The sequence below is a fragment of the Malaclemys terrapin genome, chromosome 7 (genome assembly GCF_027887155.1).
Source record: "Malaclemys terrapin pileata isolate rMalTer1 chromosome 7, rMalTer1.hap1, whole genome shotgun sequence".
NCBI lineage: Eukaryota > Metazoa > Chordata > Testudines > Emydidae > Malaclemys > Malaclemys terrapin.
In genome coordinates this window covers 44,500,427-44,526,368 of record NC_071511.1, presented here as the reverse complement: position 1 = coordinate 44,526,368, position 25,942 = coordinate 44,500,427, and the positions used below count along the sequence as shown (strand labels likewise).

Here is a 25,942-nt window from a genome sequence, read left to right as displayed (position 1 = left end):
GTCAGCCAACAGGGCCTTTTAAGTAAAACAGAGTAGACAAGGCTGAATTTCCAATGTAAAATACAAACAACCAGGAAAGAAATATTTGTGGCCTTCTTCATGCCTCAAAAGAAGCAAAATAGGACATGAACCCAATTTTTATTTTCCTTTCCAGATCACCTTTCAGACTCTTTGCCCATTTTGTATTAAAGTGGCAATATACTCATCTAAAAGAAGAGAAATGCATAGGGTAGGATACAGGCCGCTCAGCTTTGCATACATTTTTAATTTCAGATAACTAATCATTTAAATACTTTTTTTGTTCTTAGCTAGAATAAAAACATCCTACAGTAAACTTCATGCTGAGGCACCAGGAGCTCTTTCTCCCTATTATCAAAGTCACTAGGCAATTTCTGACAGGCCCAGCGGAGAATTCCTCCAGCAGTAGTATCTCGATCAATATTTAAGGCACTGAGCGATGCAGCTCTCTCAGCCTGTGGATGTTTTTGCTTTGCTTGAGTAAATATTTGATTTTAGCGACATGAAAGCAATGTGAGAGCTGAGCTGTGAATGTTAATTCAATGGAGATAAACAGCATGGCTGAGCGGTGCGTGGGAGGAACTGTTAATGCTATAGGAATGTGATAATCATCTTCTGGGGGGAGGGAGGGAGGGAGGGAGGATATTCCTTGGGACCACTATTAAAGAGAAATAAGGGTTGGAAAAGGAGAGGAGACCGCCCCCTCAAATCCCTGTCTCCTAGCTCTTTGTCTTCCTCATCAGGCCCCTACATAATCTTGCCCATGTGTAGATCTCTTCTCTCATTCTCTTCTGCTCTCCACTTGCCCCCGTGCACCACCAAGTCCTCTCCCCTTACTGCCTTTCTATGCACTTGGGCCCTGATTCAGGAAAGAACATAAGAGCCTGAACTTGTGGTTAAATCCCACTAAAGCCAACCGGAGTTAGGCTTGGTCTACAGTTAAAACAGCTGTTGACACTGCTATGGTTCCCAGGGGCATGAAAAATCCACACCCTGAGCACCGTAGCTGTGCTGACCAAGTAGATGCGGCTAAGTTGACGGAAGATTGCTTCAATCATCCTAGCTCCTGTCACTCAGGGAGGTGGAATTCCTACAGCAATGGAAAAACCCCTTTCATTGCTGTTGTCTGCATCTACACTATGGGGTTGCAGCTGCATAATTACGGCACTTTAGCTCTGCTGCCCTAGCACTCATAATGTAGACATTCTTTAGGCTTAAGTGTTTGCTGAATCAGGGTCTCTCAGCTTTGCATTTTCTGTCATGCTCCCCCTTATGCTTGGAACAGTTTCCCACGTCCTGCCCAGCAAGGTCTCTCAAACTGCTCTTTCATATCCCTTCTTAAACCTGCTTCCTCCAGGGATCCTTTCTATCTTATTCTGCTCACCAATAATCTTGCCTCGTTCTCCCTTCTGTAAACTGTAGTGCCATATTCTGTCTCTGTTAGATCATAAGTATAGCTGAGTGTATATTTTTGTTTGGTGCCAAAACAAAGAACCAGAAAAAAATTGTTTTGGGTGGTTTTTACTCTTGGAGGAAAAAAATTAAGCACATCTAACTAAATTTCACCACAAAACATCATTTTGAAATGAAAAGTCAGTGTTTCATTTAGAAAATGTCTAAACAAGCCATTTTGACTTTTTGCTTTCATTTTTTATTCAACCAAAACTGTGTTGAATTCAACCTGAATTTGTGGATAGTTTTTGTTCATCACAAAACTGCATTTTCCAGCAAATGAACTATTTGACAAAAATTTTTTGCCCAGCTCTAATCAAAAGCTTCTCAGGGCTGTGGATGTGCCTTACTCAGTGTTTGTAGAGTACCATGACCACTTTTGGCATAATCTCAGTGATATCTGCACTCAGTAATGGAGATTATGAATAGGTTACTTTGAGGGAAGTGAAAAGCTTTCATCCTTAGATACCTGTCCCTGCCTCCCCCTCTCCCAACACTGTGTGGTTTTATTCAAACCTGACACTTCACTGAGCATCTTTCATCTGGGAGTTCCTTTTGCTGGTCTTACAGCTGCAACTATAAATTGCTTCTGTGAAACAAACAGGAATGAAATAATTATTCTAGTTTATGAATTATTTTATTAGCAGTTCAAAAAGGAATCTTATTTCTGTACACATTGCCCGTTTACATTGCACTTTAAATCAATGGTTGGAGGTGGAGGAAGAGTAGAGATTGTCAGAATGTTCAGTGACAGTTTAAGTGTCTCAAATCATCATTCAATTGAAGGTTCAAATGCTAATTGTTTCACTATAATATTTTCTAAGTGATGTGATTCAACCCATCAAGCGCTGGGGGCCAAATCATGGTAGCATCAAATCCAATGGCAAACTCCTAACAACTTCACTAGGAACAGGAATTTGCTCTAAATGCCTGATTCAATGTGTAGCTGTAAGAAGTATGCAGGATTGAGCAACTCATAAAGGGGTTACATGTGAGTTCTGTGCCCTGCTGGCACAGTCTGCTGGCAGTCACTGGTTTTGCTTTTTACAGCTGATAGGTTCTTACTAGACTATAGGAAAAACATTCTTTACAGACTTAATGATATGTTCACTATGTTATCTGCTCCAGAGTGTGTCAAGGGACTCAAGACTTGGCTCTCTCACATTTGCTATTGTTCAAAGGAGCAACATCTTTGATAATTATTAGGTCTCTTTCTTAAATATCCATGGAATGACCATCTGAGGCACTTAATAACAAACAGAGTGTATTCTTCTGATGGCCACCCTGTTCAGCACTTAGTCTTCATGCTAGCAGCCAAGCGGACGCAACCACATAGACGAGATGAGGAATCAGAGGTTTTTAAAAGTCGAGGCTGCACGCTGTGTTTCAGATTTATTCAACTCCCTTCATGAACTCCAGGAATTCTGCCAAGCAAGGGAAATTAAAGACGTGCATTTTAGATGACAATCGGAGAGTCAGTGTGTAGCACTTGGCATTCTTTCTGGGTATCTCCAGAATCACCCTTCTTCTCTCACCTGTTTTCTCCCCTTCATAATTCCAAATGCCTAATAACATTTTGCGGATACAGACTAACACGGCTGCTACTCTGATACCTAATAACATAGCTAGCTTTGCTCCAGTCATAGAGGGGTTTGTTACTCCTCCTGGAAGTAGCACTAACGTGATTCAGCACAGTGAAAGACCTGCAGTACAGAAAGACTTAGAGTAGGCTTACTAGCTGAAGTCTGGGCTTAGTAGACAAGTGATCAAATTTCACCTTATAAATCAGCATAGCCTCGCTGAAATCAATAGATAGATGCCACTTTATATCAGATGAGGCTGTAGCTCAAGGTATCTAACATTCGGAGCAACAACTTTCTAAAAATGCCCTGTGCATACAAATTTGAAACTGCAGCTCCCATTTTTAAAAAAAATCATATTCACTGGAGCTGGTCGAGAATTTTAGAAATTTTGACAAAAGTTAAAACCCAACCCTTTTTTTAATTTATTTTTTTTTAAACCAGCTTCATTGAATGGCTGAAATTTTAAAATTCTGACAAAATGTTTTTGACAAGCTCTCATGTGTAATAGTTTTATTTTCAGTTTCTGACAGTGATGATGACTCCAGAGCATGGATTGTGCTGGAGACTGATGCCTGTGTAGGTATGATGAAAGCTCTGATCCTGCAGCTTGGTGCATTCAGGTGAGTCCAGGTGCCTGCATAGAGCCCTTTGAAGTCACTGGGGTTCTGTGGGGGCACAGGAGACCACTTGCATGGAGTCAGTTTCAGGATCAGGGCCTACATAATTATATTTCTCTGAAGAAGGTACCATCCAAGGCTCCCCACTATGAAGTCAGTTGTGTTGTTTGTGTGTAACGGAGAAGAGAACTAACCCCTTGTTGTCAGGTCTCTAGCCCTTTAATGCACCCCCTATGGCCAAGAGTTTGATAACAGCAGCCTTGCCTCAGTTTCCCTTTTGGTATTCTGAAATGTGGCCTATAGCACTTGGCCTCTCTTTACAGCTCCAGACCCTTTGTCTGAGTCATTGGAATCTCTCCCCTTCTGGGGTGGTAAGGGGCCTCCCGCCACTAGGCCTGGGGCCCAGTATCCCTCTCTCCCTTCTTCACCAGGGAAGGAACAAAGGAAGCAAAAACTGAAATAAAGTCCAACAGTCTTATGTTAGGGCTGCCAGTCCAAATCTGAGGCTTCAGCAGTCCCTGCCCCTTCCCTCCAAGCTCACCCTCTCCTCTGGGTCTCAGCCCAGGAAATCTGTATTAGGCAGTCAGGGGCATTTGTTTAGTTCCTGGGCTGCTTTCTACCTACAGTCTTTGTGGGCCTCTTCCGTATGGCACCCTTCTGCCTGGAAGTTGATCTCTCTGGGCAGCTTTGCCTCATCTGATGCTATGGAGCTTCCCTATGATGGCTCCCAGCCTCTCTAGCAGCCACCCTGCTCTGTCTGGGTTGCAGCTTTTTATCCCAGCTGTTTGCTTACAAGCCATAGAGCCCACAGCAAGGGCAGTGATTACTCTCTTCATTCTGTGACTTGCTGCTGTGTGGGGTCTATACACACATCACGCCTTCCCTAGGTAGTTCTGGCAATAATAATAATACAAAAGTGGCATAGGCAGTTATAAAGCAGAATCTTTATCAATATCATTCTTTGTATGGTCTAGGGAAAAACCCAGCCAACTCTTCAAATTTGTACCTGCAACTTTGTATACATAATAAACCATATCTATGTGAGCTAAGGGGGCACCTTCAATACCTCTCACCAACCAAAGTAGCACTCGTGCAAGCAAATTCAAATGTTTGTTCTCCCCAAATATTGCATGTGCATATTTAGAAGCTATTCTGAAAGCGTGGGACTACTAAATGTCATGTTTCAGAGCCTGAACCAAACCTTCTGGAATTTGGAGAGATTGGATCCAGATCTTGGTTTTGCACCGGTTCATTGCCTCTGTAGTGGGTGGAAACCAATACCTGTGTCTGAACATCCTTCAATATTGGAGGCAGAGGGTGTAAATCTGTACCTAGGTCTGCAGCCTGCCTAATTTTGAAGCTGGCTCATACCTCTATGAAAGACCAAATCCTAATCCCATACCTGAACACTCTCAAACTTTGTGGGAATTAAAACCTGGATCTGAATTGTGAGTCTTAGGCCCATCTCTAATATGTACTACTTACATCTTTTGTTAAGGTTCTGAGTTCCTGAGGACAATGGATATCCCATTTTTACTTTTAACCAAATTATGCACAAAAACACACCTACCATCATAGTCAATCTTGCCATCATTGTTTTTGTCTCCATCCTTCATCAGTTCCTCTATGTCATCTTCGGTGATGGTCTCTCCTGTAGCCTGTAGCATGATCTTTAGTTCATCAAGGTCTATGTATCCATCAGCATTTCTGTGCAATGACAGAATGGCTCAAAGATAAAAACCAAAAATACTGTAAATGGATGGACAACCGCACCCCATGTTACATCACTTCCACTTGGTCTCCAATCTGTTTTTTATCAGCAAATTGCCCGTTAGTGACTCATTGTCTTGGGTTTCCTGTCATGAATTGGTAGGATAAATAAATGAGGGGACACCAACTCTCCCCTTTCTGCAGGTCTCTATTGGAGTAACCCTACAGGATTTGTGTGCCTCCTGCTGAGACAAAGAAAGCAGAGAATAGTAACTATTTGCTTCTGCTAGTGAATTAAGGGATGGTCTTCATGGACAAATAGTACATGGAGAAGTAAAAGTCTTTTGCAAGTGATGAAGCTTTGATTCAGCAAACTGTTGAAGCATGTGCTTTGGTCCATTTTGAAAGAGGGAAATTCTTTGATTTTCCCTGGAGGAGACATTTTTACGCACCAACTTCTGCTGAAGGGGAAATGTTAACTTATGAAAAGTAATATCAAAAGACAGCCCTTAATATTATATATTTCTTTTTCAAAACTACTTGTGGCACCAGATCTACTCAAGATTCACCTCTCTGGCAATTTTTGTGTAGATAGGCAATGTCTGAGCAAGCTCAGCCTATAATCTATCATCCTAACAATTAGATACAGGAATCATCAAATTAATTACAACCTAATTTCTTCAAATAGAGCCCATGCACAAGATTTCAATGAGTCTTAACTATGGGAAAGTTAAGAGTTAATATTACTTGGAACAAAAAGGGTCTGACACAGAGCTAACTTTCTAAAAGGGGCCGTTTTTAAATGAATTTTAATTTATAAACTGATGAATGGCTTTACTTGAAAATTCTCAGAAAATTAATTCTGTGCTCAAAGAATAAGTGTTGTCATTTTGTGTTCTTCAGATATCACAAAGTGGTTGGTTGCTGTTTTCAGCACAAAACTCAACTCCATTGTAACTATGGGGACATATTCAGCAGCACCATAATTATTGGGAGATGTTAGGGTTAAGTAAAAACCTGGGAAGCTGCTGGTATGCTGACATGGCATTAGGGAAGGAAGGCACAGACAAGCAGTATTTCTTCATTTTATAAATAAATTTCCATTCTTTTCCCTTCCCTGTTGCTTGTTGAGAATTGATAAGCCTTGCAGCTGCATAAAAAATATAGTTCTCTAAAAAAAATGTAGTTGTGTAAAAGAAGTGTTATCTCCCCCTCCCTTCTTTCCCAGCTACACAAGTGAGCCCTGAGTCATGGTCCCTTCCTCCCTCCCCTGAGAACCATTGATTAAGGAAATTTGCAGCAACAAATTGCTGCAAAGAAATGTATTTTCAAGGTTAAAATGCCTGTCTAACATGTAATGCTGTGAATAAAAGACAGGGGTGGGTATACTAATTGTATGGGTGTTTTTATTACTTAATAAAGATTTTTGGGGTGTTGTACTGGATGTAGGCATTAACATACTAACTTAAATAAAAAAAGTGTGCTGTAACTAATCCAGTGCTTACTCGACAATTTGGTCGAGGGGAACAAGTATTGCAATAAAGAAGCCAATACTCAAATCCATCTCTGGGTCAGCCTGTTCCTTTTCTTCTAACAATAATATCTAGCAGTGTCGTTTCTTGTTTTAGTGTATTACAGTCCAGTCTCTTACTTATCAAACATTCTGAAGAGATCTGAGAGTTCCTCTTCTGATTTTCCTTTGCTGTCATCTTTCATACATCGGACCATCATAACTAAGAACTCATCAAAGTCTACAGTGCCGCTGCCTGAAGGTGAAATAAACAAGGTTTAGATTACACTACAATCTAGAAGGCAATCTTCTGTGGGGTTTTTTCTCGTTTTTTTGTTGGGGTTTTTTTTGGACAAACAGGCATATACATAAAACAGAGATTAATCTTTTATTTAGTAATCCAGCCACAGACTTCATGTTAGTAGCACTAAGGAGTGGGTAACAGATTATGGGATGGATTCACCATTGATTTGCACCTTATGTATTCATTTAAACAAGTGCAAATTGAATATAAAACACAACCACTGGTGTAAATGTGTGAAAAATTCTGATCTGGTAGCATTTGACACCCTCGTTGCACAGATGTAAATTACTATGGAAGGTGCAAGACAGTGGAGAATCAAACACTATATTTTTTATGCTGATGGTATGTTATCATTTGTTGTTTAAATGACACTGGTGAGATATTTGCCTTAATTCTTAGCATAAATTTTCTTGCTTTTGTGTTTAACAAGCTTTTGGAAGCTTGGAACTGAAATCTTTATCAGTTTCTTTCCTAGATTGTTTCCCGCCAATCTGCACATGCTGGTTTGTTATTATGAAGTTGTTTGTGGGTATATTGTTGTGCGTGTACATGTCCGCACGCTGAAGAATTTGTTTTGGGATTAAAAATCTGCACATCTATAATTCCATGGAATTTGCAAGCACAGAAGAAAAAAAATGTTGGATCAAATTTTCAACCTATAATTTTTTACGTGTCCTCTTCTATATGCATGCTTATACTGCCCTCATCACTATAGTATCTGAGCACCTGTGTCTCTTAAAAAAGGTTTGAGAAATCTCTTTGCATCTGTTACAGTAGTAATATTTTCAGTGCCTTCCATCTGTTACACTGGAATATTCAAAGGCATCTAAGACACTTAAGCATTCATTGAAACTCAGTGGGTGTCTGGGGCCCTTGGAAAATCTCAGCTTTAGCATTTTATAACCTACGGTCCCAGTCTTGCAATTTATTCCAGACAGGCAGAGCTCTGCATCCACTGAGTTCTGTTAGAGTTCCACAAGGGTGGAGCGGTCCACCTGCATAGTTCAACTTGCAGGATTGGGCCATATGTGCCCACAATAGCTCTGCAGTGCACCAATTTATGCAGTGGGTAGTGGCATCCAGCTGGTGCACAGCATGCTGCAAAGCCATTGCAGAGATGGAATTGTGGCCAAGGGCCTTGTGGCCAATTGAAAATGGCATTGTATCTTTACTGTTCACGCCACACAGAATGTCCGTGTCTACAATATTACCAGAAGTGATCCACCTGCATTAACCAGTGTGGTTACTCAGTTTGTCTGACTCCAGAAGTACGAAGGAACAGGTAAAAACTACCAGAGTTTGGTTGTTTCCAAGGTGTCTCAACATTCCTGGTGCTTGCGATATTGATCTACTTTCTCTGGTGGAAGTAGAGTACACTCTGTTTTCTTTCATGTGATTCTTGTGACTTCAAAGCCTGACTGCACAGTATTTAAAGTCCAGCTAATAACCACTGTGATTCTGGCCCCCTGTAAATGCTTTGCAGTGCACTGAGACACCTAGAGGATTTAAGATAATAGCTCACCATCTTCATCCACCTCATCTATCATCTCCTGCAGCTCCTCAGGGGTTGGATTCTGCCCCAGCATTCTCATCACCTTCCCCAGTTCCTTCGTGCTGATGCATCCATCCTCAGCACCCAGGACAAAGATGTCAAAGGCGGCCTTGAATTCTAGAGAGGAAAAGGAGAAATGGAGTTAGCACACAGGAAATCCGTGGGAGTTTCATTGCTATGGTGATCCAAAACTGGACAAACTTCAATGGTGTGTCTGCAGAAGACTTTTTAGCTGTGTCAATGGAAGTCAAACTTAATTTCCTCCACCTCCCCTGCACTGGTGTGAAATCAGTCATCCTGCTGGGGTAAGCTCTACTCAACACCCAATTTAACACAGTGTGATCAACCCCAGTGGAAGAACTGAGAGATTCTTTGTCAGCCATTGTAAAGTACAGGTGGAGATAGGGTGACCAGATGTCCCGATTTTATAGGGACAGTCACGATATTTGGGGCTTTTTCTTATATAGCCCTTATTACCCGTCACTCCTGTCCTGATTTTTCAAACTTGCTGTGTGTTCACCCTAGTTGGAGAGTCTACAGTAGACAGAGCTTAATGGCTCAAAGTTTAGATAAGTACCCAGAAGTTCCAACCAGAGGCTGCTCAAGACACTCTGCTGCCCTATGCAAAGCTTCAGTGTGCTGCCCCCACTTCCTGCCACAGACGGGTCTATGGGGGTGTGAATTATAGAGCGCTGTAATGTGTTGCACTGTAACTGCCCTGTATAGACCTTCTGGCATGAACTAACGGGCACCTAGTGCATGTTAACATAGTCCTGTTGACACAGGACTACATCAGCACAAACTCACTACCTCTTCATTCCAGCAGGGTCTAGATGGGGCCATTAGAGCTCTATATGTTAGCGAGCTCTGCCGTTCACACCCCTGTAAACCACCTGTGGCACAGTGTAGACAAGCATGAGCATTTAAATAAAAATCACTTCTCCCAGAAATCTCTGTGCTGCCCCCAGAAATCTGCCCCTCAAGGCAGCTGCCTAGTTTACCTACAGCTAGAACAGCCCCGATTCCAACTTCCCCACCACCGAACTTTCCAAACATCTTAGCTCTACAAAATTGGGCTGGAATTCTCACGAGAATAGGCTTTGTAACAGGATTTCTGGTACTTCCTTTCCTTATTATTATTCAAGACTTTTGGCATATAACTGCCCAGAGGCCCCTGTTCAGCACAGAACTCCATTGGTTTTCAAATTAGGGTAGGCGAGCTCTCATCAGGGGTACACAAGGAAAAGCCTGTAATAGCCGACAACGCAGTTTATTTAGCAAGACCTGGCAAACTAATCATAGGTATATTATGACCCTATGTCAGATGGGGGTATGTGGTAGACTACATTATTTGGAAAGGGGTACGCAGCCTAAAAAGTTTGAAAACAACTGTGCTAGATGTTGGTCGGACACACAAAAAGATCCTGTGCTTGCCCCAAAGAGCATTAAGACCAGAAATACCATGAAACATTATTGTAGCAATTCCACTGCCAGCCTCTTAGCCTTTTTCCTAAACTTGGGGATGAGAAGTCATTTGCTTTGCATTGTACTTTGGCTGCTGGAGGTGTGGTTTTTCTCTTATGGCAGCAATTGTTGACCCTGAGCTGGCCTGTTCAAGCCATAGGCTAACATCATGGGTTGATGGCGGATTGACTATCCATTACAGAGAGTATCTTTTGTTTACAATGGTGTCAGAGTAAAGACACACGTACCGTTTTTCTGTTCTTCTGTCAACTGCTCAACCTGTGATGAAAATAAAAAGAGAGAAATTCATTTTTATTAAACTTAATCATTATCATTAATTGATAATACCACTTATATTGCACACTATTTGTTCAAAATGCTTCACAACCCTCAACTAATCTTCACAACAGCCCTTCTTGTGGAGTAAGGGGGTCTTTTACCTAGATAGTTGTGACACAGGCCCTTTTTTTTTTTTTTGGTATATTGCTTTAGTCTGTTCCTCTTTTTTAAATATTTTACACTCTTCAGGAGTTAACATTATTTTTAACCAGAGTCTGAGTCTCAGGCCTGTGGCATGATTGGCTTTTAGATAGTCAGGGCAGCAAAGTTGGGGACTGAGTGAGAGGAGCATTTGTCACACTTGAGAGCTACTGTGTGGTGGTTCTTCGTATGGCTGATGTAGATGTAGAGCAACAATTATAATTTTACAGTTAGCTTAAGCCAGATAATTGCATCAGTAGTAGCGCAGAGCGTCACTGTGATGCCTCCTTCGTATTTGGGAATTGGACACTGAGTCATTATATGTTCCATGGTCTGTTCTGGGTGACCACAGTCACACACTGGAGAGTTTTTAATTTTCCATTTGTGCATCAGGTACCTGCAGCTGCAATGGTTTGTGCAGGTGCCACTTAAGGTTGCCCATAAGCTTTGCAGAAGACTGAAGCCTGGGATCTTCTGCATTTGGTCTTTCACAAGTTGTTTGTTTGTGACGTCTTGTGAACTCCATTCAGCTTTCCAAGCTTCATCAGGATTGAAGTCACATTGTCGGAGGGTAAGCACATGGATCCAAAAGGGCTTGTGTGACTTCAAGCAGTGCTGAGGGACGTCTTTGAGGTCCTGGTGGATGGGAAGACTTTACTTTTCCTCGATTCGCTAGTCTTCCTGGAGGGTTGCAGCATCACGGCAAATGGATGGGCGAGCGATATGTGAGAGCACGGGTAGCCATGATGTTGGGACAACTTGAGGGTTCCAGTGATGCACCGCATTGCAGTGTTCAGTTGAACATCAACAAGTTAAATGTGGCCACTTCTGGTCCATACCAGTGCACAGTACTCAGTTAAGGAGTAGAGAAAGATTCTGATGCTCCCCCCCAGATTGTGCATGCCAGTTTCTGGACCAGGTTGACCAGGTCTTCGTCTTGGTGTCTACCTTCTTCAGGAGTGGAAAATGGCAGCCTTCATGTGGTCCACTCTGTTAAGTGAGAAATAACAACTAATGCCATCAACCCAGTGACCAAACATCGATCAACGATCTCCTAGTCTTCAGAGCAACAATGCAACTGTGTGGTTAATTCACTGAGAGTCTTTACATCAAGACTGGATGTCTGTCTAAAAGATGTTCTAGTGTGGCATCAGATTGTTGGGTTTCATGTAGAAATTGCTGGGTGAGGTCCTATGGCCTGTGCTATGCAGGAGGTCTGACTACATGATCATAATAGACCCCTTTCGCCAGGGCAGGCTCTAGGGTTTTTTTTGCCCCAGCAAAAAAAAACCCTCCAAGAGCGCAACTGCTGAAGCAAAAAAAAAGCTGGTGCCTACAGCCGGTCCTGCTTTTCCCTGTTAGAATGTATGAATCTACTGAACTATCTATCCCACTAATTATGGGACAACCTTCATTAAGATTCACCTTTTATAAATTCTGATTTTGGATGAAGTATCAAGGGGCTGTTGTTTTTTGACATGTCTCCTGCTGTTCAGCTCCCTTGGAGAGCTACAAGATGAGAATTTTAGGGCCCGGTCCCAGATGATTTCAATGGGAACAGGATTGGTCCCTTCAAGTATAATGGGACTGTGTTAGGTTTCCTGGTTTTATTGCATTGCTTTGATTATCAGAAGAACAGAGAGACTTCTGTTCTTCCATTTTCTGTTCTAGTCTTAAGTAATTGGTGCTCTAAAAGTGTGCTGAAAAGTGGAGGTAATACAGAGTCTGAAGAAGAATTAAATAAGGGTAACAAAATGAAACTGCATTACTACAGTTTAATGTGAAAAATCTTAGTGTAAAATTTATCCTGCCAAGTCCTTGATTAAGTAGGCTTTGTGCTCTGGTGGGAGTGGACACCTGGATCTATGGACAGAGCGGAGGGCAACTCCACAGCCCTTCCAAAGTCTATTGAAGTCCATGGGTAATCCCAGAACTAGTGGAGCTGGCCTGTCATGCCCTTGGTCCAGTCCCCAAACTCTACATACCCATGGCCTTTGCAGGTTGCAGGAGCACCCTACTCTGCCTTATATAGGGGTAGTGGCTGTTCCCTGCATGCCTGCTATGCATCATATGTAAATGAGTTCCTCTAGTCAAGTACTGAACTAATACTGGACTGTAAGATAATTTCCATCTCCTTCCCTGGTTATCAAGAGCAAACAAATAGTGGGGGCTTAGTGTAAATTTGAATTAATAAGATACATCTACAGGAACAGAACATAAGAACGTCAGACCAAAGGGCCATCTAGCCCAGTATCCGGTCTTCTGACAGTGGCCAATGCCAGGTGCCCCAGAGGGAATGAACAGAACAGGTAATCATTGAGTGATCCATTCTCTGTCGCCCATTCCCAGCTTTTGGCAAACAGATGCTAGGGACACCATCCCTGTCCATGCTGGCTAGTAGCCATTGATGGACCTATCCTCCATGAACTTAACTAATCATGAACAGCAAATAGGATTGTGTAGTTGAGTCATATGCTAGCGGTCTGGACCAGTGGTTCTCAACCAGGGGTATGTGTACCCCTGGAGGTTCTCAGAGGTCTCCAGGGGGTATTCAAGTCATGTAGATTAGTGTCTCTCAGCTTGGGGGTTGCAGCCTCCAGAGAGGTCATGGGATGGGTTTGCGGGATCGCAAGTGCAGGGCCGGCATTAGACAGTGGCTAGCAGGGCAATTGCCCAGGGCTCCATGAAGCTAAGTTACGTGCTTCAGCCCCTGGTGGCAGGGCTTCAGCTTCAGACAAGGCTCATAAGTGAAAAATAGGTTCAGATATTTGCACTGAAATGTAAATACACTATTTATATTCCAATCAATTATTTTATAATTATATGGTAAAAATGAGAAAGTCAGCAATTTTTCAATACCACTGTGTTGTTACACTTTGGTATTTTTATGTTTGATTTTGTAAGCAAGTAGTTTTTAAGTGAGTGAAATTTGGAGCACGCAAGACAAATCAAAGTCTTGAAAGGGGTGCAATAGTCTGGAAAGGTTGAGACCCACTGGTCTGGACAATGTTAGCACCTCTCCTCTTATCTGAACCTACTTCCCCCTCTCAGTTCATTCCTTCCTGATCTTAATGTTTCATTTAATACCACAGACCATAACATCCTATTCAACTGGCCTGCAGAATTTGGTGGCGCTTTCAGCACCTTCCTGGTTCCTTTCCTCCAGCAGCTATCCAACTGCTACTTCTTGTCGCCACCCACACTCCTCTGTCACTAGGCAGCTCTATTTTGATGCTTACAGGGTTCTGCCTTTGGTCCTGCTCTAACAACATTTCCCTACCCTCTTTCTGAAATCAGTGTATGTAAATGGGACCCAAATCTGCAACCACTTTACCAGCCCATAACATAAGGGCAATGAACCACAGTATTTACCAGCAGCTTCCCTAGGTTCTTAGTCCTATATCCCCAGTGTTGCCAATACACTCTGTTCCTGAGCTGTATCACGATCTTAATTCCAGTCCTGAGCCCTGACAGAGCTTTATCAATGCCCCTTAATCTGAAGTTGCAGCAGCCTGTCTGCTATTTCAGCCTTGGGCCTTTGTTGATAATAGCCTTGTGAATTTCTGCTAGAAAACTGCCAAGCCTGTTGTGAGGGCAGAGGCAAAAATGACCAGCATTTCTTGCTGAGAAATGTTGACTTTTAACAAACCACACATGCAGAGGACACACCGGGGAAGCTGATCCATCCATATCAGATGCAGATAACAATAGCAGCAGGATTCTTCTTCAGCATTGCATCACGAAATCTGAACCCTTTTGTCCAGCCATCCATGATGGAAGGCAAGCAGCTGCAGGCTGCTCTTCCATTGTTTTGGCAGTAAAATAGGATAGTTGGGGACTCCGAAGGTATGAGCTGTTCCCAGTAAATACATGCCTATTGCCACTTTCGTGCCTTCCATGTAACTCAACTCTTTCGGCATGTTAGCTATTTATAAGCCCCAATGATTGAGGTGCTGGAGATAAAGATAAACCTTCTGATTGTTCCCAGGAACTGAATGGCATTGGTATTTATCCTTGGCCCTTTTATCTGGACACTTGTCCTTGGCACTGTTCTTAGTATGGTTCAGTGGAGTTTGAAAGCGTTACCAAAATAGCTCTGCATTTGTATAACCTTATCTAGACATGAGTGAAAATGAAAATCCACTGGACTCTGTTGGTGCATTTAGGAAACTAATTCAATGCTTTATTAAAATGTGCCATCAACTTGCAACAAACCACAAATGGTCAATTCCTTTGAATCAAGCTAACCCTCTTTAACTAGTGCCTTTCTTTGTGTGCATAAATTTATAGATATAGGAATGTACTGTACATAAATTAAATGATGGGTAACAATAATGCTAGGAAGATCAATAAAATAATAAACCATGAGGTGAAATTCAAGTGGTTTATGATCTCCCCAAGACCACATGATCTATTCATGGTCTTTTTCTTTTAGTCTCTGTATCTTCTTGTTTTGGGGGTTGACTTCTTTCATTACTGCCTCAGTGTGTAAATGCTGAGGATACTGTCATGATACATAAGCAGTGAGCCAATCAACTTTGCCTTGCTTTAGTTACTCTCTAGATTTCTTCCAGTTTAATATTTTCTTAGAGTACATATATTTAGGATCTTTTTTTATGGAATGGTCCAAGGAAATATCCTTTACACTCAGTTGTACTGCATTTTAGAACCACGTGTGTGCCCCAACCCAATATTACTTTGCCTTTGTAAATTAATTACAATACAAATGCAGCTATATTAACCTGCTCAAGACAGGAATCCCACTTCATCTATCTACTTTACAGTTTTTTACTGGTTCTCATCAACATAGTATCTGAATGTGCCCCAAGCTAAAAAAATTGGCACAGCAAAGTCTCTACTGGACTTCATGGAGTCTTCTGGTCCTCTCTCTTGCTTGGCTATAGAACGCTAGGCTTGGAGTAGGAAGTTTGTTGATTATGGGGGATGGAATTTTTTGTATTTGTGGCCCTTTTTTGAGCTAAACTCAAACTCCATTGAAATCCATGGAGTTAGATTAGGGATTAATTTGGTTTTCTGGGTCTTTGACCTGTATGGGGTTTAGCAGGTTGAGAGGTATGAAAGAGGCTGAAAGTTGTGCATGGGAAACCTTCCTCTATCCGTCTCTTGACTCTAATTCTTCCTTTGTGCTAGAGAATGCATTCCATCCGCCTGACTGACAGATCCATTTGGCTAATTGTTAGCATTGCTGGCTTTCAAAATGTTTCAACATTTCTTCATAACAATGTGTGTGATGCCTCTATACATTATGAAACATGAGTCTAATAAAGAGCCAATTGCAGAGACGTGAATTTTGTTTACTTCTATAGGTCACTTTTTTATTTCATTCTTTTTGAAGACCTGGACTTTTGGCTCACTGAACCCAAGAGGACTGGAGTCTGTAGAATGGAGTCCCAGCTCAGTGCAGGTCATAGATTAGTCTAATATGAAGAACAACTTGTTTTGTTGCTCTGTGTCAACCATGATCCCTGTTCCTTTAGGACATCTTGGAATTTTGAAAGAAATATCCACATTTGATTTATCTTTATGCTCTTGATAGAAATGTGAATACCAACCTAATCAATTGTTAACTATCTGCAATACCATATATAACCCTGTAACCAATCACAAGAGTCATTTACAGAACCTGGTAACACGGAATTCAAGGTAAAGGGATTCATGCAATACAGATTCCAGAAAGATACCGCATTCGTGTTGTTCTGCCTCCATATCATCAGCTATTTAAGGTACAAAATAATGCTGCATCTTTACTGGGGGAAGACAAAATAGTTTGGGTTTATACAGTAAGGTTGATATGCAATGGTTAAAGGCAAAACTGCTTTCTCTTTGTCTTCTTTAGAAAGCACAACCAGTATGTTTTACATTATATTTTTTTGCAGTGTAGATATCAAGGAAAGAGAAATTGCAAATCAGATCACTTATTTCCTAAGCCTTTATCAAAAGGGGTTTTCAAAATATATTTTGCAGAAAAACATTCAGCTAGGGAAGAAGCTTGGAAATGGCAGAATTTTAATACACAAAAATAACAATGCTTCAGTTTCAGCTTATTCAAATTCTCTTCAGTTCCCCATTGAAACAGTTGATCTGTCAAGTCCTGGATAAAGCAGTAACCATACCTGATACTTCAGTAGATTTTTCAAAATATATTTAAAATTACACTTACATGCCATCTCTTTATTTCACAACACAGAACCAGAGAAAGACTTATTACAAATAATTTAGCAGCTTATTTTGAGAAGAATCTGCTTACAAGAAGAACATTACATATTTAGAATTGCCATTGCATGAAAAATTCTATGTTCTGAACTAGAAGGTACCTCACTACAACTAACATTCCTAAATGCATTTCGTTGTTACATTAAGTACTCGTAGTGTAAAGACAATCATTGCTGTGCCTTATTGTGGCTTTAGGAGATCAGCAAAAACTCTTTGAAACATCTTTCTAATACAACAAAGGCACCCCCAGATCAAGGTAAGTTTAAACATATTACTCACTGCTGCCTTGTAAATATCATCCATGGTTAGTTACTGCTGGTCAGGAGCTGGACAGAGAGGACAAACAGTACAGAGACAAACTTCAAGTCTCTGTCAGCTGTCCCCTCCTTCTATCCTTGCTAATATAGCAAGGTGTCAGCCCTAAATGTGTCACTCAGGGGCTGCTGCTCACCACATCAGCAATCTAATATATATCTATCAATGATACCCACTCCAAGTGAGAATTCCTCACCCCTGTGAAGAGGGGAGGGAAGGGGCACTGTGCGAGGCCAACAGCTGGCATTCCAAGGGCCCGATCCAGCTCTCATTGAAGTCAGTAAGCTTAATACATTAAGTGAATACTGGCAAATATTTGTGTCAGGCTATGGGTCTGATCCTCTGGAATTCCCTGGCAAACTTCCCTTTAAAGTCAGTGAAAACAGAAGGGTGTCCGGAACTAAATATTGGGCATCTGTTTGGAAGCTAGCCCCTTTCTTTATAACAGGTTGGACCCAAACCCTTGATCCAAACACTCCCAATACCTGGAATAGTTTGGATCAGAACCCAAGCTCTGTGGCTTGGGCCTATCTCTGATTTATTTTTTTATAGAGGACAAACAAGTGGAATAGTTTCCAATGAGCAATTTATATACATTTCTCCTCTTCAGAAAGTGAGTAAGCAGAAAAGGCTGTCACTTCAGTTTGTACTATTTCTATCTCACTGCACAGCTATCAGGGACATAATACAATGGGCCATTGGGGTTCATCTACAACTCTGCCACTGACTCACTGAGTGACCTTAAGCAAGTCACCTAACCTCGTAGTGGCTCGGTTTCTCTGTCTGCAGATGGAGATATTTAATACCTAGCCACCTTTGTAAAACACCTTGAGAGATGTTAAAGAAAAGGCTATAAAGTGCCACTATTGTTTTATTGTATTTTAAATTCTCAATTACCTTGGTGATGCTCACGAGTGACTTCACGACTCCCTATTCACTCACAAATGTGGGCCCAAATCCTGCCCTCAGTTATACTGGTGCAAATCCATTGAAGTTGAGAATTTACTCTGGATTTACTCTAGTGCAGCTGAGAGCAGAATCTGGCTCAGCAGGAATAAACTTATTATCATTAATTGTACTATATGCATAAATAAATACATGAAAAGCACATTGTTAAAGATCTTAATCTACAAATATGGAATCCCTGGCGAGGTAGTTTTCCTTCAGTAATCCAGGGCTCCCTCTTGTGTCCAAATGCAGACAGCAAGAAAAAGTAGCAAAAGAAGTCAGCCAAATGTGACACCAGTGTGTTTCATGGACTGTTTTACAAATTAGCCAATACAAAAGCAACCACTATCTCTGCCTCATTGAGAAAAGAGATGTTCTGTGAAGGAGTGGATGGCTCTGAGGACTGGTAACATGATGTAAAGCTCAGGTCAGTAATGATCATTAATGGCCTAATTTCCAGAAGTGCTGAACACCCACTTAATTGCAAGTTTTGGGGGCTCTGCACCTCTGAAAATGAGGCTAAAGGGGGTCTATGTGAAATGAGTTTGGTGGCCTCTGTCCAGTTCCCTTTGGACATGTATTCACATTGGCGCTGGTCAAAAAATAGGAAAATGATTTTGCAAACAGTTTTCAAAGTTTTATTTTTTTCTGTTTTGCAGGCATGGAAATGAACCTGTTTTCTGTTTTTCTCCAAAAAAATGATGCGATATTATTTACTGAAATTGACTATTTTTCATTTACTGACCACGTGGTTTTCAGAAAGAAAAGATGGCTTCCAGTAACTGATAAGTTTTCATACCAAAAAAATTACCAAAAATACCACCAAAAATGTAACCAAAAAGGAACCTTTGGTTAATGCTAACAATAATTTGCAAAAAGGTCACTTTTCCATGGGGGTGGGGGAGGGAGAAGAGGATATTTTGTGCAAATATTTTGACCATCTCTAATCCATTAGCATTAATTGGCAGCCTTGCTAGTGGTTGCAGGGAGGCCAAGAACCAAATGGCCACAGGAACACTCCCTTAAGAAGTAGTCCTTCCAGCTTAGGGTGGATGCACATTGCCAGAGTGGCAGAGGAGAAACTGTGTGTGCCTTATCTGTTCTGTGGGCTCCTGCTAGCCTTGTTATACCTGTTCACCACACACAACTGGCCTCTCCTCAGCATCAGCCCAACACAGGAATTAAAAGAAAAAGGTTATTTCATTTCTTTTTAGAGCATATTAGCCTTTGGAATTTGCTCTTAGTAGGGGTTCAGTACTTTGGACACACAAAGGTCAGCACACAGCAAAGTGCTTTGTGACTGTGAGTCATGGCCACTTTTCAAGAATACACTATGTTAAGGGAAACTGAAGCACAAAGAGCTCAATTTGTCCATTGGCACTGGGAACAAAACCCAGGAATCGTGACTTCCAGTCCCCCTGTTCTAACCTCTCAACTGCACTTCTCTCTAGCTAACAGTTTGATTGAACTAATGTCATTAGGGGCTTTATAATCAATACAGAGTAGTAGTTCGATCTGGGTGTTATGAATAGTATAGCATACTATATAATAACAATTCTTTGTCAGAAAAGTTCTATTCACATCTGATATGTTATTTTATCCATTTTTGTTTCCCAGGCAGATAATATAGGATTCTGTGCTGAAAAATGCCATACTCATTTCAGGGAGTTAATGTGTAAGTCTCTTTATGACCCCACCCACAACAGCCTTGAAGGTCCATTGTGAAGCAAACCCGTAGTGGGTGTTATTCTGAGCATGACACCCAGTTCATGCTCAATTTCTGCCGCTCTGGGAGGTGATTGCTATGAGTCATTCCCCCATGTAAAGCCTCTGGGATGCTTCATAGTATTTTTAGTGCCTGGTCCAAAGCCTTTGGAAGGCTTTGGCTCTTGATCAGGCCCTCCAAGAAGCGAAACAGTGATTTAGTTAGGGTGAGCGGAGGTTGAAAAGCTGTAACACATCTCAGTCGATGGTGTTTTGAGAAGGCAGAAGGGAAGGTGTCTTTCTCTGCTCACCAACCCTTTCTGTAAACAGCACAGTGCCTGTTCCCTGTGAATAAAATCCCTGCTCGCCCATTACTAGTATTTGTCTCCACTGAATGAAAACTGCAGTCACTTTTTGTTTATGTGGAATTATACAGAGAAAAAAATAGCATGCTCCTCTTAAAGTATAAGGGCCTAGATTGGCTTATGGAAAGGGCTTGTAAAATGTACTGAAATCCTTATACCCAGAGGCAAAAACCTATTAGCCAGAAGGGAAAGTTACTTCCCTATCCTTGCGCAAGGACCAGGAGCATGACCTGGTTAGAAGCCTGTCACAAAACTCCCCAGCTCCGGCTGACCAGAAAGTGTCACTGCGATTCCTATCTATTCCTACGTCCTGCCCTGTGCCTCCCTTTTTCGTATAGTCCTTAGCAAATGGATGTCTGATACATATCAAGCTCTCTTCCCTCTCTGCCTCCTGATTGCTGTGATGGGGAAGCTGCCTTTTGGCTGCTTCAAGTAGAGAACTTCTCTTTTCTCCTCCCTCCTCTTGACAGCTGGAGGGAGAATCTTTCTCCCCTCACCGCCCCTGCCTCTTGCTTGCTGCCAAGAAAAGGTGATTCTTTCTCCTCCTCAACCCAGCCTTCTGATTTCTGTGAGTTGCTAGGACCGAAGTGCTGCTGTTGGCAGGGGTCTGCATTTCAAGGTGTCCCATCTATTGGGGAGGGGTTACACATACACCAATATTTGTTCATTGTAAATAAGTGTTGTGGTGCTACAATGATGGAAATAAAAAAATCTGTGAACCACAGAAGCTGCAGGGGACAGAGGCAGATGTAGTAGCTGAAACTCCTTGAAACACTTTTTAAAAATGAAATTATTTGTCAGTGTCCCTTTAAAAACTAACCTGCTGTTTTGGAAAATCAGTCTCAAAAGCTTTCCCTTATTTAAAAAGACAACACTGGCATAGTAATGTCTCTAATCATGGTGGTGTTGTAAATTGCAGTGCTTTGCACAATTACTGAAGAATGCTGTAGTTCACTTTTTGTGAGGATTGTGGAGGAAGATGAAACTGACTACAAACACAAAGTAAAATTAACCAGACTAGTTCCCTGTCTGGACAGAATGAACCACAAACCTGAACAAACAGGAGTGATGGGGAAATGTGAATCCTTTCATTTTTAATAATCTGAAGCATTGTTAGTAATACAAGTAAAGAAAAACTTTCAGTATATAGTCTGATCCTGCTGTCCTCGTGGAAGCAAAACTCCTGCTGACTTCCATTGCTGTTTGCTCTCCATTTTGATCATCACCCTCCTTTTGCGGGCAATCAAAATGCAGTGCTGGATACTGGGGATTGTTTCAAAATGCATGCTCTGGCAGTTGTGGGAGGGCCCCAAATGCCATCTGCGTCTGAACCCTCCTCACAACTTTTAGATGTGACCCCCAGGGAGCAGCATGGAGGATGCTGCATTCCTGCTTGTCCATAATGTAGCTGTTCTGGGAATAAACAGAACATCAATCTGCCTGATTATCAATACAGCAGAAATTCACTTAATCTGGAGATCATGGGAGGCAGTACCTTGTGGGCAGCAGGCTCTCTGTGGTACAATAACTGTCATTTCTATAACCTCATTTGTCTGTTAATAAAAAACATCTAAAGAGAGGGGAGTGGGAGTGTTGTGTACTGATTTCAACACATTTTTTGATGCAGCTATAGTCCACTTCACACACTGTGGCAGTGGCTGTAAGAGTGACTGTCTTTGGTTACACAAACGGAAATCAGAAAGGGGAAGGAGTGTAAATCTCTGAGCTTGTAAGAAAGATTTTTTTTCCCCACTAGTCACAAGGGAGGGCTTGATATGGCAAGGGGCTGAGCACCTTTTGTAAGATATTGAGTGTGCTCCTCTCCCTGCAAATCAACTGCCGATAAGGGTATCTAGCACTTAAGAAGATCAGACCTTTGTGAGCTCTTGAATTTATTCAAGCAGGTTAAACACTCAGGGTCAAATTTTCCTCTGTTACATCGGTTCAACCCTGTTAATTTCAATGGAAATTAAATGGTGTAAAGGAGAGGGAAATTTCACTCTTGGTACTGAAGTAGTAGTGTCATATGATTTTATCCTCAATAGACTAAATTCAGCACTGATTTACATCCTGTGCAACCCCAGGTTAAATCAACACAGACTCTGACCCTATGTATGCCTAGTAAAGTAACTGAACTGCATAAGAATGGCCACAGAGGATCAGATGGTATAATGGGATAGCCTAATTTTGGCAATTAATTGGTGTTTGATTATTAGCGGTAAATATGCCCAATGGCCTGTGATGGGATGTTAGATGGGGTGGGATCTGAGTTACTACAGAGAATTCTTTCCTGGGTGTCTGGCTGGTGAGTCTTGCCCACATGCTCAGGGTTTAGCTGATTGCCATATTTGGGGTCAGGAAGGAATTTTCCTCCAGGGCAGATTGGCAGAGGCCCTGGGGGTTTTTCGCCTTCCTCTGCAGCGTGGGGCACGGGTCACTTGCTGGAAGATTCTCTGCACCTTGAAGTCTTTAAACCATGATTTGAGGACTTCAATGGCTCAGACACAGGTTTGATACAGGAGTGGGTGGGTGAGATTCTGTGGCCTGTGTTGTGCAGGAGGTCAGACTAGATGATAATAATGGTCCCTTCTGACCTTAAAGTCTATGAGTCTATGAGATCAATGGACCATCTAGCCTAGTATCTGGTCTTCCCAAAGTGGCCAGTGCCGCATGCTTCAGAGGGAATGAACAGAACAGGGGCAATCATCAGGTGATCCATCCCCTGTTGTCCAGGCTCAGCTTCTGGCAGTCAGAGGTTTAGGGACACGCAGACTATGGGGTTGCATCCCTGACCAGCCTGGCTAATAACCATTGATGGGCCTATCCTCTATGAACTTATCTAATTCTTGTTTGACCCAATTATACTTCTGACCTTCACAACATCCCTGGCAATGAGTTCCACAGGTGGACTGTGCATTGTCTGAAGAAGTACTTCCTTACATTTGTTTTAAATCTGCTGCCTATTAATTTCATCAGGTGACACCTGGTTCTTGTATTATGTTAAAAAGGTAAATAGTACTTCCTGATTCACTTTCTCAACACCAGTCATGATTTTATAGACATTTACCATGTCCCCCCCCCTTAGTCATCTCTTTTCCAAGCATGACATTCTTGTGTAATGCTTCTTTAGACAGTGATAGGAGAAGTGGCTGATGGGATGCTGACTGCATATGCTAATCCTGCCACCCACGCACAGTTGAGAATTAATTAGGAACAGGAGAACAGGATCAGACAAGATGACAAACATGCCAGTACAGCAAATTGTTATTTACTTAAGAAGATGGAACATTCAGAGGGATCTTAATTAAAATTGTTCTCTAAAAATACCTATCTCATTATGACACAGTGCTTAGCAGCAGCTCCTTCCAACACTGTGGTGATGGCAGAAGACCTTCTTCCTGGAATGTATTCAGCATAGGTCTTTGTCTTCTCACAGGCATGATCCCTTTGAAGTCACAAGCTGTGGGAAAGAAGGGCAGCGCTCCCACGCTCAGGGAAGAATAAAAAAAGTATGCATTTATCAAGCTGGCATTTGCCCTCGGTAGAAGACTTGTCCTGCTTATCTACTGTGCTCCTTTCTGTTCTCAAGACAGTTGGTATGGCTACTTCCATCTTTTCATGTTCTCTGTATGTATAAATATCATCTTGCTGTATGTTCCAGTCTATGCATCCGATGAAGTGGACTGTAGCCCATGAAAGCTTATGCTCAAATAAATTTGTTAGTCTCTAAGGTGCCACAAGTACTCCTGTTCTTTTTTCAAGACACTGAGACTCTCAACACTTATTCTGTGATTCAGTTTTCCCATCTATAAAATGGGACTAATGATACTTATCTCCATTGTAAACTAACTGCTTTGAGATCTACGGATGAAAAGTGTTACATAATGTAAAGGGGAATAATGATACCTCCTTGGTAAAGCACTTTGAATTCTACTTCTGAAAAGTGCTGTATAAGAGCTAGATACTATTAATCATAAAATAATATTGGGACAAATTCTACCCTCACTTATAAAGTGTAGTGTAAACAATGGCAGAAATTAGACTGTCCTCTACACTGATTTAGAAGATTCTATTTACATATGGGCCAAATTCTAGTTTCAATTACATCCCATGCAACCCCACCTATTTCACAGGGCATGTCTCAGATCAGAATTTGCTTCTTAGTTCTCCAAAGGTCTTTATCTTAATTGAATTAAATTAACACCCAATTCTAATCCTTATTTTTAATTAATTCTTCTATCATCTCTCTCTCCTATTTTCTGTATTTTCTAACTTCTTTACAGTACTTCAATCAAGTTGAGCCTAATTCAATCCTTAATTGCATGGATATAACTGAGGGGAGAATTTTCCCCTTTGCTTTCTTTGTTGGGCATCCTTAGATTCTCTGCTTTCTTCTCTAATGTCTGCACCTGGGGTATATTCTGTTCTCGGTGACACTGGTGTAATTTTGACTACAATGCAGTCAATGGGCCAGATCCTTATTGGTGTAAATGGAATTAAAAGTGGCTTCAGTGAAGTCAAAGGAGTTATGCCAATTTACACTAACTGAAGATCTGGCCCCATGGATTAACATTATTGTCACTGAGGTCAGAACTGTTCCACTCTTTCTGTTCAGCCTAAATTGCCATTTCCAGCTTCCCTGGAATCTTCTAATTCTGGCAGTCTTCTGATTAAAGCACCTGTCCATGTCAGGCAGGGGCAACTCTGGGGCAAGGTTTCCTCACAGAGCTGTTCTGTTGAGATGCTTGTGAAAACTGCCATTACTACATTCTTATGCTGTCATCAGCCTGAAAGGCAGGACAGCTACCATTAGATGAGTAAGACTTCAATCGGCTATTACAACAGTAAATATCACTATTCTCTACCATATTTCTTTTTATTTCCAGTCCTATGTACCAGGGAGGGTATGCACTGGAGGAAGCTTGTACAGGCTCCTGGGAAAATGATTTACTAAGTAGAGTGTAGTGCAGGGGTCTCAAACACGTGGCCTGGGGGCCGAATGGGCCCCCGGGGTTGTTTTCTGCGGCCCGCGAGCACCTCGCGCCCCCCCCGCCCCAGCATTTACCTAGAGCAGCTCCAGCCCGACGCACACTGGGGGAAGGGCAGGCTTCCTGCCTGCCCTGCCCCCTGCCGCTCCGGGAAGCGGCCGGAACGTGGGGAAGGGGGGGCACAGGGCTCTGTGTGTTGCTTTTGCTTCAGGCAGCACCCCCAGCAGCTCCCGTTGGCCACAGTTCCCCGTTCCCGGCCAATGGGAGCTGCTGGGGGTGGTGCTTGAAGCAACAGCAACACACAGACCCCTGTGCCCCTCCTCCCCCAGGTTCCAGCCACTTCCCGGAGCAGTGCTGGGACAGGCAGGCAGGCGGCTTGCCCTGCCCCTGGTGCGTGTCGGGCCGGAGCCCGCCCCCCACACCCCTCCTGCAGCCCAACCCCCTGCTGTACCCCGCACCCCTCCTGCAGCCCAACCCCCTGGTGTACCCCACACCCTAACTCCCTGCCCTGAGCCCCCACCACACCCCACACCCCTCCTGTCCTCCCTCAGGGCAGGAAGGGGGCAGAGTTGGGGTGGGGATTTCAGGGAAGGGGTTGGAATGGAGGCAGAGCCTCATGGAAGGGGTGGCGTGGGGGCGGAGCCAAGGGGGACGGCGGGAGGTATCAGTGATGCGGCCCTCGGCCAATGTACTAGTCC

The 25,942-nt window shown here is 42.4% G+C and overlaps 1 protein-coding gene across 1 annotated transcript; it reads right to left on the bottom strand.

Moving 5' to 3' along the window:
* Positions 1–2,085: 2,085 nt before the first annotated feature.
* Positions 2,086–17,348, bottom strand: TNNC1 (troponin C1, slow skeletal and cardiac type). The gene is made up of 6 exons (XM_054035571.1): positions 17,204–17,348; positions 10,459–10,489; positions 8,717–8,863; positions 7,032–7,146; positions 5,241–5,377; positions 2,086–2,894 (listed from the first exon to the last, which is right to left on the bottom strand). Exons 1-6 carry the CDS (start codon positions 17,225–17,227, stop codon positions 2,863–2,865), a joined length of 486 nt encoding a protein of 161 aa, XP_053891546.1. The 5' UTR covers positions 17,228–17,348; the 3' UTR covers positions 2,086–2,862.
* Between the last annotated feature and the right edge of the window lie 8,594 nt (positions 17,349–25,942).

Bases quoted from the DNA above. Each gene is read 5' to 3' on its own strand.
- TNNC1 (XM_054035571.1), bottom strand. From the start codon at position 17,227: ATGGATGATATTTACAAGGCAGCA. The intron at 10,490-17,203 runs GTGAGTAATATG...TTTTCATCACAG, and splicing joins ATGATATTTACAAGGCAGCA to GTTGAGCAGTTGACAGAAGA. The intron at 5,378-7,031 runs GTAAGAGACTGG...GTCATTGCACAG, and splicing joins CTCTTCAGAATGTTTGATAA to AAATGCTGATGGATACATAG.